Source organism: Equus quagga, chromosome 9 (genome assembly GCF_021613505.1).
Source record: "Equus quagga isolate Etosha38 chromosome 9, UCLA_HA_Equagga_1.0, whole genome shotgun sequence".
Classification (NCBI taxonomy): Eukaryota; Metazoa; Chordata; class Mammalia; order Perissodactyla; family Equidae; genus Equus; species Equus quagga.
In genome coordinates, this window is record NC_060275.1 from 88,060,044 (window position 1) to 88,073,207 (window position 13,164).

General features: G+C 39.9%; 1 protein-coding gene across 1 annotated transcript in view; it reads left to right on the forward strand.

The window, feature by feature from the left end:
* Positions 1–13,164, forward strand: part of OXCT1 (3-oxoacid CoA-transferase 1) — a 128,101-nt gene that overhangs the window by 16,326 nt on the left and 98,611 nt on the right. Inside the window, exons 4-7 of the mRNA XM_046671662.1 lie at positions 3,936–4,071; positions 5,912–6,061; positions 10,165–10,271; positions 12,557–12,617. Coding sequence (XP_046527618.1) covers positions 3,936–4,071; positions 5,912–6,061; positions 10,165–10,271; positions 12,557–12,617 — 454 coding nt within the window. The remainder of the gene's footprint in view (positions 1–3,935; positions 4,072–5,911; positions 6,062–10,164; positions 10,272–12,556; positions 12,618–13,164) is intronic.

The window sequence follows — 13,164 nt, forward strand, 5'->3', positions numbered from 1 at the left end:
ATGACCTGACATTTTCTTTTACCCTTACATTTTTGGCTGTCATTTTGTGAGTAGAGTGTAGAAGGCAGAGGTAGAAGCAGAGGAGTGTGTGCAGTATCCCAGCAAGAGGTGGTGCAGGTCACGGAGGAGGGAGTGAGAAGTGGTCCGATTCTGGATCGAGTTTAAAGGTAGAGTCAGGATTTCCCAACAGAATTGATGTGGAGTGTGAGAGAGAAGTCAAAGATGACCCCATTAGTTTACTGAGCATCTATAAGGATGGGGCTGCCATCAGGTGACAGGGAAGGCTGCAGGTGGCAGTGAGTTGGGGGGAATAGAATTGTTAACCTGAAAAACTGAGGGCTTAATGAGGCATTAAGTAGGACTAGGTGAAACAGAAAAACAATAAAAAACAACAAAAACAGAAAGCATTGTGTGTATGAAAGTGCGGGCAAGAGCCTGAGTCCTAGAGACAATCTGTAGTGATGTGGAGCCCTCTAGTGGACAATTGTATTATTAATCTTCAGGGAATTCTCGCTGCATCTCAAAAGTACAGTCTTGAAAATACTTACGTTATTTAGGCTTAAGATTTCTTTTGAACAAGTAAGAATAAATCATGTAGCTATTTCTTTTATGCCCATGGTGGTGGGAAATGTTATAAGGTTCAGTATTGGAAGGCTGGGACCATAAAGCCAGTTTAGTAGCAGGATGACGGTTACCTGTTACCTGGACTGCTTTGAGGTAATCACTGTCAGGCCAGGCTAGGGAGGTTAGAGGCTTGGAAATGGTACATTCTGAGACCTAGGAAAGAGTCACTTGAGTGAGAATGGCCACGTGTGGGCGTGAAGAGTATGAGGATGGAGAGTGTAGTGAAGATGAGAGAAAAGGAGGTTGTTAGGAGAAATGTCAGTGGTTTGTCACGTAAGGCACCATACTCACCCCCTTTCCAGGTCAAACAAGTGGATGTTACCAGTGATCGTTAGACTAATTCTCACCTGCCCATTATTCTGCTATATTCCATTGCCAAAGCCTGACTTCTGGACTGGGTCTGCATCTATGTCAGGATGGACAACAAGTCTTAAGAATTATTTCCTCCAAATATCCCTCAATTTGTCCCTTCTTCTCCATTGCCATTGCCACTGCCTTAATTCAAACCCTCATCATTGCTTGTTTGGACCATTTCAAGCCTCTTAACTGATGTCCCTGCCTTTCATCTCTGAAGCTCTCCAATTAATTGTATACCCTGTTATTTTCTGCTTAAAATTATTCACAGGGTCTCCCATATCCTTCAAGATGAAATCCTGATTTCTTGATATGGCTTAGTAAGCAGATCACAACCTGTCCTGCTTTCTACCTCTCCTGCCTCGCTGCTGCTTTCAGTCCCTATTCCAGTCACACTCAACCTGAGGCTGTTACACCATTTTACACCTTTGCAAAGCTGCCCGTCTGCCTCTTTCCCTCGTCACTTCCACATCTTTGCGCTGCTCTCGGAGACTTTTTTTTCTTGCAAGTTTGTTCAGGTATCATCTTCTGTAAGCCCTTTTCTGCCCTCTTTCTCCTCTCTTAACTTTTGGGTTTTCGATCTTTAGTGTTCTCATCACGCTTCATGCAGACTTCTCTTAGTACATCTCTCCCTCTGTTGAAGTGATGTTTCCATGTTTTTTTCTTGATAACTCAGAGCTACCCATGGCCCAGGACCTGACATACCAGCCCTGGGGTAGAGTAAGGACTCAATAAAGGATTGTTGGATGAATGAACCATGTAGATAACACAGCTCCCTGCGGAGGAGTCGTCAGAGCATTATAGGAATGGGAGGGAGATCATAAGTGAAGACCTCTGTTTCTGGGAGGCACTCTGGCCTTAACCACTACATTTCTATCTTTTAAAAAACTTTATTGAAGTATTATACAGAATAACACAGAAAAGTGAACAAATCATAGGTGTACAATTTGGTGGATATTTACAGGCTGCACACCCGTGTAACCAACACCCAGATAAAGATACGGAACACGACTCATACCCCAGAAAGCCCCCCTCACGCTCCTTCCAGTCACTGTTCTCCTCTCCCGCTACCAGGGTTAACCACTGTGCTGGCTTCTGGTCTTATGCATTAGTTTCGTCTGACTTTGAACTTCCTATAAAAGGAATAATTCAGTACATACTTTTTGTGTTTCTTTTGTTAAACATTTTTGTTTGCAAGAGTCATCTGTTGTTGCAAAGATCATTCATTCTACTTGCCATATAGTATTCTATTGTGTGGCTACACCACAATTTCTTTGTCTCTTCTACTTTTGAGGGATATTTGGGAGGCACAAGTTTTTGGCTATAGTGAGTAATGCTACTATGCATATTCTTGTATGTATCTTTTGGTGAATAGAAGTATGCATTCCTATTGGGTATAGACTGAGGAGTGGAATTGCTGATTTAGTGTATGCATTTAATAGATATGGCTAGTAGCATTTAATAGATATGGCTAATAGTTTTTCAAACCTGGTTGTATCAATTTACGTTCCACTCAACACATATGAGAATTCTGGTCATTGCCAGCCAGAATGTTGGCAACCAGATTGTTGGCAATCCTTGTCAATACTTGGTAGTTCCTTCTTTTTTACTTAGCTATTCTTTCATGTTTGTAGTGATGTCTCATTGTGGTTTTCACCATATTTCTTTTCTTTCTTTGTTTTTGAGGAAGATTGGCCCTGAGCTAACATCTGTTGCCAATCCCCCTCTTTTTGCTTGAGGAAGATTGTCCCTGAGCTAACGTCTGTGCCCATCTTCCTCTACTTTTTGTATGTGGGATGCCACCACAGTGTGGCTTGAAGAGCAGTATGTAGGTCTGCGTTTGGGATCCGAACCTGCGAACCACAGGCCACTGAAGTGGAGCACACGAACTTAACTCCTACACCACTGGACCGGCCCCTCACCATATTTCTTTTAAAAATAGTTTGATAGCTTAAGTTCAAGTATTCTTTGTTATCTTAGAAATGTTTTTTTTTAATCTAGTTGGTTAAAGTATTTTTGAAACTTTTGAGTGGGAGAGAGGGATGAGGTGACTAAAAGTGGAAAAGTACTCATTTAATTATTAATCTGTCTTGTCACATTGACTTTACTTGAAATCCTAGGTGTATTTTGCTTTGAAAAAGAATAGAAATAAATAAGAAAGGCACTAACATGAGCACCTTTACCTAAGGAAAAAAGCCAACACTACGTGTACCATTTCTAAGAATAAATTGAACTCCAACTTTGGTAGAGATATTACACTATATTATATACAACTTAACAGACACAGCGTTATTCTTGCTACCTATAATCTTTTCACTGGTTTGCGATTCATTTCCTGATTTTTTTTGTTGTCATTAAAAATGTTTCAGTGTGTAAATCTTCTTGAGCAAAATATCTATGATATAGGGAAAATGTTCATAGTTATTTATAATTTGGGTCCATATTTCAAGAGCATGCTGTTCTCTCTTTTAAATGTGAGAATGCCCTTCCCGCCTTTTTAGGACAGAAAGTTTCTCCATCCCAACCTTCCTTTGGGGTCAGTGCAGGCTAGGAGAGTGGCATTGCCATTGCATTTATGTAGCCTCTGAAGCCGAGGGCAGGAACCAGTCCATCTCTTCGCTCATCTTCTAATTCAGAATCACTTTGGAGAGTTGGAGAGAATGAAAGGAGCAGGGTAGGATCGTGGGTTTGAATCCTGGCTGTGTCACTTACTGCCCAAGGTCTTGGAAGTAATGACTGAAACATTTTGAGATTTAGTTTCCTCAACTGTAAAATAAGAAAAGCATCGTCACCGTGCAAGGCTCTTTGGGTGGTGGAGGCTGAGGGAGAATGTGGGTTAGATGCCTAGGAGAGGGGATTTCTCTAAATTAATAAAATTTGACATTTGTGAGTGTTAGCAATATTAGTGTGCTCTCAGATGTTCCTTTGACTGTAAGCTGCCTTCGCGTCCCTTCCAGGGTTGACAACTTTGGCTTGGGCCTTTTACTTCGATCCAAGCAGATAAAACGCATGGTCTCTTCGTACGTGGGAGAAAATGCAGAATTTGAACGGCAGTACTTAGCTGGTGAGTTAGAAGTAGAGCTGACACCTCAGGTAAGAACATTTCTCTGCTTTTCTTTTACAATACTAACTTATTTTAAAATTTACATTCCCCTCTGCCCCCTAGAAATTTCTTTGTGCAAGGGAGGTAAGGCAGGGACGATACTATTTTGCCAAAAAAAGGAATTTTGTTGGGTAGGCCACACCTTCTGATTGCTGAGGACTAATATTTTCTGTTGGTGTGCACTGAAAAATGAGGTATTTCTAGTAAAAATATCCAGGCTACAAGATAAATTTTTAAGTTTGACCCTATAATGTAATAATGTATATTCCTCTAGAAGCCTGCAAAGGGACTTACTGAAATGTTTGACAATTGTTCTAAAAGTCAGTTCCTACAAATCATCGAGTTAGAAATTTGTGAGTCATCTGGTCTTGCTGAGACATCTCAGGAGAGTGACGCCCATGGGGAGTGAGACTGGCTCCATCATAGAGTAAGAGCTGGGCTCAGGGACCAGGTCTCCAGGGAACTGGCGCCATTACAAAGTGAGCAATTACTGCACTTAACCTAGCAAGTTTCCGCTCATTTCATACACCATCTCCTAAGTGAGTGAAGAGTTTCTCATAGAGGAAAGTTTGTGAAACCATTTGAGTAAAACAAGGATCTACAGGTTGTCTGCATTGGTCTTCCATTTTGACATGGTCTCTGCAACTGGACCCACTTTCGTCAACAGAAAATATTACCTCTGACTTCACCAAATTGGTAATAATGTAATATAGCAGAATTAAAAAAATCCAGTAATTAAATCACAGCATACGCTTGGCTGGAGAGAGCATGCATAGGGGAGCAGTTCCTTCTACCCGAGGCTTCACTGTGTTGCAGTCACACCTGATCCCTCTGCAGTGTTGGCACTGTGCTTATCATAGCATCGTACTGTGCTTGGTATTTATCCAATTGTCATTTAAAATTTTTTGAAGATAACAAAAGGTGTACTTTCTTAGTCTACTTGTGCTACTATAACAAAATACCACAGACTAGGTGGCTTAGACTACAGAAATTCATTTCTGTCTGCTCTGGTGGCTGGGACGTACAAGATCAAGGTGAAGGCGGATTTGGTTCTTGGTAGAGGGAAGGAGGGATAGAGAGAGAAAGTGAGTGCGCATGCGTGAAAGTGAGTACCCTGGGTTCTCTCATTATAAGGACACTAACCCTATGGGATCAGGGCCATACCTTTATGACCTCATTTAACCTTAGTGACTTCCAGGAAACCCTATCTCCAAATACAGTCACATTGGGAGTTAGGCTTCCACATGAATTTTGGGAGGACACAGTTCAATCCATAGCATATACTTTTCCTCTTCACATTATAGGTTGAGATACCTTATCCTTCCAGTTGTGGAGCTATTGAAAATTAACTTTTGAATTGCCTTTTATACCTTTTCCCCTTATTTTGTCAGAGGGCATATATATGGGAGAGGAACTTCCTTATTCTTTTATACTCTTTCTTTAAACTGAAAGAGGTCAGTGTCCCCTCCCCATCTTAGTGGCACAGAATAAACAGTGGCTCTGGCAACTTGTTTTACAGCCTGAGAGCCGGGGAAGAAGTGTTGATGAAGTGTAGGGACCAGGACTCCCTTTGGGGGAGCTTGTTGGTACCTGCAGTTACAATTTGAATGTGGATTAAGACCAGAGAGGTTGTGGTCTAGAGAGGCAGTAATTGTTTTAAGTGAATCTTCTAGCATACGGCATTGGTGAAATACACCAGGATACAGCGCTAGGTACTGTTTAGAATGACAAGACTCTAGAGAGTAGGAACCACGTCTGTGAATGTTTCTGTGTCCGCATACAGAGTGTGCTTCATGAACTCTTTATGGGGTGTTGGCTGCTCACTCCTAGGGCACACTCGCAGAGAGGATTCGTGCAGGTGGGGCTGGCGTTCCTGCGTTTTACACCAGCACCGGGTATGGGACCCTGGTGCAAGAAGGAGGGTCACCAATCAAATACAACACAGATGGCAGCATTGCCATTGCCAGCAAGCCAAGAGAGGTAAGGAGCGCTTGCATCCGGGTAACACCGGGTGCCTCTTTCGGCACAGGATTCCAGGTGGACTCATTGGGTAAATAAGTATAGAATCCTTTTTGCCTGAGGACAAACAGTGTCGTTCATTTATGTAAATATGCTAGATGAAATTTCTATCTAAAGCTGAACATCTGCTAATAATTAAACCACATAAAAAGAGCAGAATAAATAAAGGAGAAGAAAAGAAACTATAGTCCATATCAGATGTGTGAGTCAAGATTAGTTTTGTGGTAGGTTTTAACACATTTAGGAGCATTTATAATTGCCGATCATGTTTAAGTGGAAAATAGAGTAGATTTATGATATATATGGTATTAAACTCCTCCTGCTCAGGCCCCTTATGAATGTAACTAGAGGAAAAGAAGCCAAGGAAACCGCAAGTTTGTCTACAATCTTGAAAAGCAGGGGCCAGTTGTAATTATACAATGAAATAGAGAGAGAGTTCTTATTGTCTCCTTTATCCTTCCTTTTGACTGCTGGACACGCTTGAGCTTTAGACTGAATAACTTAGTTTTCTTTGAAGTGCCGATGAGATGGGCCCCTTTATACTGGGTAACTTCACTCACGTAGTAGAAAAGAATAGAACTCTAGATACAGATATTTGAGTTACTCAGATTTGAGCCAGTTTTAAAAATTACACAGGCCAATCTTTCATTACTGTATTTCTAGTTTCCCCTCTTCCTGCACAGGTTGCAGAAATGCAGAGCTTAGCTCTAAGGATGAGAAAACTTAGTGAATCAGGGGCTGTCTTATCACCTGGCTGCTTATAGGGATGTTAACTCTGCAACTTGTGTTTTGAGGGAAGATAAAAGGTCATTGAACGTGTCCCCTGCTGTTCAGTGTTCGTCCCCCACCGTGTCCTCCATCTGGAGCTTCGCCTTTCTGCTTGGAGTGACCTATATTGACTCAAAGCTTTTATTAACATTTTTTATATTCTACATACTTTCTTAACTTCCTGATTAGGTTTAAAAAGTTTTTGACAAAGTAAAAGACAGGAGCCTAATTATTAAAGTGGATCTCAGTATTATATATCAAGATGTCCAGAAAAATTGGAAGAGCTTATTAGAAGTTATAGCATTAACTCACCTTAGGAAAGCCTAGGATGGACTAGCATCTGTCCTGAATTTCTGGATTCATTCTGCCTGGAGTCAGGTACATGAATTTAGTGGGTTTGTAATTTTGTCTGAATCCCCTAGGAATACAACAGATAATTTCTTGAAACAGCTCTCGTTAGCTCTTTGTTTCCCCTGTCTATGGTAGGAAGAAGAAGTGGGTGAATTCCTTAATTCAATGATGTTAATTGAGGTCATACTCTTTGCCAGGCACTGGTCTAAGTACCATGGAAAAAGGGAAGATCTAGACCAAGTCCCCTTGCTAGTGGTGGAACTCACAATTAGCAAGCACATGATGTCACTACTGAAAGTGCCGTGAAGAAAAATCAAGCTGGGTAAAGGCAGAGAGGTGGTGTTCCAGACTGAGTCATGGAAAACCTCTCTGAAGAGGTGACATTTAGTGGGGACCTGAATAAAATAGGAGAATGACCCTGGTGAAGATCATAGGTTGTGCTCTAGACAGAAGAAAGAGGGACAGGGTCTTGAGGCGCCTTTGCCTTGTGTGTGGAACAGCAGGGCAGTGAGACCGGAACAGAGCAGATGAGGCAGAGAGCCATAGGATTGGAGGTTGAAGCGAGGCAGGAGCCGGATCACGTGAGTTTGGATTTGACTGAGAGGTGAGAGGCCAACAGAGATTTGAACAGAGGTGAGAGAGTGATGTGATCCGAGTTCCATTTTGGAAGATTCACTGTGGCTCTTGGGAGGTGAATTTTTGGTAGGGGGCCAAGAGCTGAAGCAGCAAGAAAGATTAAGAGGGTGTTGTATTAATCCAGGTGGGAGTGGAAGGTGACTTAGACTAAGGTGGTAAGAGTAGAATTTGTGAGAAATGGTTGGAATGGCGATATATGTTGATAGTAGAGCCAACAGGGTTTACTGATGTCTTGGTTGTAGGGTGTAAAAAAGGATAAGAATCAAGCATGCTGCTTATTGAGATGGGCAAAGCATGGGGGTAAAGAGAGAGCTCTGTCTGGGATGGTGCATCTGAGACGTCCATTAGCCTCCAAGAGGAGGTGCTCAGGAGGCTCCAGCTTGGGGGCAGTTTAGAGCTGGGACAGGAATTTTGGAGGCATCAGCATTCAGCATTTAAATCTGTGAGACTAAATGAGCGGCTAGGGCTGGGGGGTAGCTGGAGAACACTGCCCGCATTTAAAGGTTGGGAAGAGGAGAAGGAGCAGACAGGATGAGAAAGAGTGTCTAATAGCTAGTGAAGAGGAAACCCAGGGGACTCTGGTGATTTGAAAGACAAGGGAAATTTTACAAAAGAGGAGGAAGGGATCAACTGTGTCAAAGAGTGTGAAGAGGTCCATTTACAGGCCTGGGAATTGACCATTGGGTTTGGAAACATGGAGGTCACAGAGGGATTTTTCTGGAGTAGAGGGAGTGAGAATCTGACTGCAGTAGATTCAAGAAAGGACTGAAAGATGAGTAAGTGGGGACCATGAAATACACAACTCTTTCAAGTGAATATAATAGCCAGTTTGAGAAAACCAGTTCCTTCTCTATTTTTACATTTTAGAATAGGTAACACATAGCAACAGCTGATATGTAGACCCAAGAGGAAATTATATAATTGGAATAGAAAAAACTGCCAATTTCTTGATTTTGCCCTGGGTTGGTATATATTTAGCCTGGTTTTCTAGATCTGTATGTAAAATACCAAACTATCATCATTGGTATTCACCATAATGACTTTGGAATACATAAGACTCTTTGAAAAAAACTTTGTATATTGATGTACGGCTTATAAATATCTTTCATATAATTTGTCTAAGTTCATATTAATAAGATCTTCATTTATCCCCATTTATTTAGAGAATCCTAATGATTCTCTAAATTCTTTAATCTTTTAAGCGGGAAAGTTGGATAAGGTCTTTTATGAAGCCCTTCTTTAAGAAAGGATTTCTGTTTTAAACCGTAGTGAAGAAAACTAAGTGTACCAAAGCTCTCTACTGAGGCTTTCTAGTGAATGCATGCAATTTGTCCACTAGAGGGTGCAGTAGGAAGGAGAATGGAGCTCTGTTTTCAAACGACTCTCAGGCTCTCATCCCGGGTAGTGATGGAGTGTGGCAAGTGATGTTGTTTCCTCTCTTCTGTTTCAATTCCCAGAGATGAATCCCCAAGAAGAAAAAGAACATAATGCCATAGCATAGTTTTGCTTTATGCACCACTCCCTCCGCAAATTTGTAGGAGAATTAAAAGACAATAAATATACAAAATTCAATAGCATTCCGTTAGACCAGTAATGACAGAAAAGGAGGTATAATAGAATAAAATATAACATTTATAGTAGCATCAGAAGTCCCTATGAATAAACCTAAAACAATATACAAAGCTTTTATGGGGAAAATTATAAAACTATTGAAGGAGGTAAAAGAAGACTTCAAAAAAATGTAGGCATGTATTATGCTCGTGGTGGGGCAATATATGGCTTGCCAGTTCTCTCCAAATTAATCTACAAATTGTAGGAATCCCAATTAAAATCTCAATGGATTATGGATTAGGATTATGGATTAATTAGGAGAGATGACTGGATTTTTATAACTATTTTAGGTACAAAAACAACACATTGCCCATTTCATGCAACTTATATATATATATTTTTTGGGGGGGTAGAGGGAAAGAGGGACTATTTTTCCTGTTCAATTCATAACCTATACATGCAAATTATAAAATGAATACTAACACACACAGTCTATGCCTCAGGCATATAGAACTTTTGGTTCCTCAAATTTACCAAGCTGTCTATTGTCACTGAGCCTTTGCATATGCTGTTCCCTTGGTTTCCCCTTTGACCACTTTGACTAAATCCTAGTTGCCTCCCACTGCTCATCCTTGAGGTCTCAGCTTAGATTCTTCTCCCCTGAGCTCGTGTCCTCTTCTCTGCCTCAATTTGAGCACACAGTGCAACCTAACAAGACCTGTGCAAATTGCTGACAGTGCCTTCCTTGTCTCCTGCAGGTGAGAAAGTTTAATGGTCAAAATTTTATTTTGGAGGAAGCAATTACAGGGGATTTTGCTTTGGTGAAAGCCTGGAAGGCAGACCGAGCTGGAAACGTCATTTTCAGGTAGTGTGATTGTTTAAAAAAATATTAACATAATGCATTTCGGCAACTTTCTATTTCCTAAATTGTGATTATAAAATGGATATCTTTGTGTGTGTGCTATTTAAAAATTCATTTAAAAAATGACTTGAATTCAAATGCACCCACATGTCTGTGTATATGTGTCTGTGTGCAGGGCTGCTGCTGTGTGGGCTCGCCTGTATAGTGTGCCTGTGGGAGTCTGTTCTGATGGGCTGGTGTCCACATTGCTCTGCTTCTTGAATATCTGAATCGATATACCCTTGTATATAGTCACATACAAATTATTTTTTCCTTGTGTATTTTAGTCACCAGGACCAGTTATAGTGTGGAGACGTGCTTAGAAAACATGACAAAACCACATAATTATATTTAATTTTGATATTGTAATTTACGTGCATTGTCTTAAAATGTCTAAGTTACTTGGATATGCTGGAAAGATATTGCTAATCATCTTTTAGATCAGTTCTTTTCCAGTTCTATGAGTGTCTACTAGGAAATGCTTCTAAAGACTCTATCTGAAAAGTTGGTTAACCTTAATGCTAAACTTTCGTTCTCATTATCTGGATAGCCACAGGTGTTAAGCCAGAGGCTTAATAGATTTCAAGATCTTTTGATACCCTAAGCATACTAAAGGCCAAGTATTTAGTACCTTGGACTTAGAGATTATATAGTTGTGTTCTTAAAATTATGCAACCTTTGAATATACGTATAAAAGTTTCCCCAAATATTTAGTTTTGGAGACACCAGTTAGATTACAGAAGTCATTTTCTTTCTTATAATATTGCCATTTGCTCCTTTTAGTTAGTGATTTTTATCTTTACCAAATGCAGCTTTGGTACAATCACAATTAAATTCTCAGTGACCATGCTCATGTTGTTTCTATCCATTTCTGAAGAACTTATACAATATTAATACCATATTTGATTTCTTGAATTCAGCCAGTTTTTGAAATTACAACTAATTTTGGCAATTACAGAAGACGTTTTGCGTCTTGTCTACCTTATTTAACAACTTGGTGTAACATTTGCCAAGTTTAGTTGCTTTTTCAGAAAGATCAATGCAATTGTATAGTAGCAAATAGAAATGAATTATTTAAAATATTTCCACGAGTTTAGCCTGTGCCCCGCTCCCTGGCTCTGGTACTTCAAGATTGCACAGGGCTATTCCGAGCACAGACTGTGCCTGTGGTGTATGCTCAGTAACCTTTGAGCTTTGATGTGAAATCAGAGTGTTCATCACCAATGGTCAAGTGACCTAGATTCTTAAGATATTGACTTCTAGGACCACCTTCATGTTTGGTGGGACAACTGGTACAGAGGTCTGTGTATGCCGCTGTTAATCTGGGAGAGCCCTGTACGCCCCTACCTCTGGCCACACTGCCCTTGGAGCTTTTGATGCTGAATGTCTGGTAGAATCCAACACAACAACTTGTGAAACTACACAAGGACTCCTCTCTCAAGGACATACCTGTCCTTGAATCCGAGTGAAATAAACCTTGGTGGCCTAAAAGACCAGTAAAACAGCTGTGACTTGTTTCCCTTTACCAGAGAAATTTTTCTATCAACTTGACCCTCTCAGAAACAAAAATACATTTAAGTTTTTATGGTTAGAGGAAGTATATTGATTTAGGAACTTGGGAATGCAAAGCCATCGGCAAAATTGGCACCTTCTTGAAATCTTTACACCTCAAGGTCTGATGTGAGTGTTGTGCTTTCAAAAATTTCGTTAAAAGTTGGTTCTCCAGAATGAGCTTTATAGGTGACTCACAAATTACCAATGAATGTTTTATTTAATTTCAGCAATGGGCTTCAAATACACTTCTCTTTAATAGAGAATATAATTACTATACCTTCTCATATGAACCACATGCTACTTTCCCTTAATATTTTAATAAGTAGTATTTAACTATAGAAATAAAGTAGTATCCCTATTAAAAAGATTTAAGGAAATTAGTTTTAAATAGATTTATTAATATCCCTTGTATTTTGCTGTGTATAATCTATGTGTTGAAATTGAAAAATAACCCCTCTTTCCCTCAATCCCATAAAAATCCATTTAATTGAGTTAAGTGGGCATCGTATTGTTTTCATTTATAAAATAGTTATAAAACTTCATTAATGGAAAATACGACACACTTTTTTTTAAAAAAAGATTCACAGATTCTTAGTTCATAGAAATTCTTTTAATCTATAATTAAATGTGAAAGAGACGCTTCTTATTTTTGGTCTTCTTTCTCCACTTTCTTATTTCCCCTACCTCTAATGTAGGAAAAGTGCCAGGAATTTCAACTTGCCCATGTGCAAAGCTGCAGAAACCACAGTGGTGGAGGTAAGAGAACAGGTTATTTCTGGTTTCCTGATGTTAATGTTTTAACTTGATATTACATGTTAGTTCAAGAAAAAGTACAACAGTTCATTTCTTTTTGGAGGACAAACAATGACAGTTTGTTCGTTTTGGATGTGGAAGGATTCTATGTAAATACATAATAGTTGAAATTTTGCTGTAACATTAGCTTTCTGGTTAACTAGGATCTCACTAGAATGTTCTCTTTGGGAAACAAGGTATGGGACCAGCTTATAAAAGTCTTTGGTATTTGTGTTAAATAGGTCGTCCTGGGCGAAATCCCAAGATGAATTTTTGTATATAGAATCCCAGGGAAATGGTGTTCATTATCCAGGAGAAATTTATTATCTTACTGTATTAGATGGTGAGAGGCAGGAGGAGGGTAGTACAGATAATTGCTTTGATGTGGTTCTGTTCAGAGCGGTTCAATTAAGGCACTAACTGAGTCTCCTTTGGACATCTCAGGGTTTGGGAGAGACTTGAATAATTTTAGAGCCTTCCCAGGGTTAAAGCTCCGGACAGAAATAGGTGC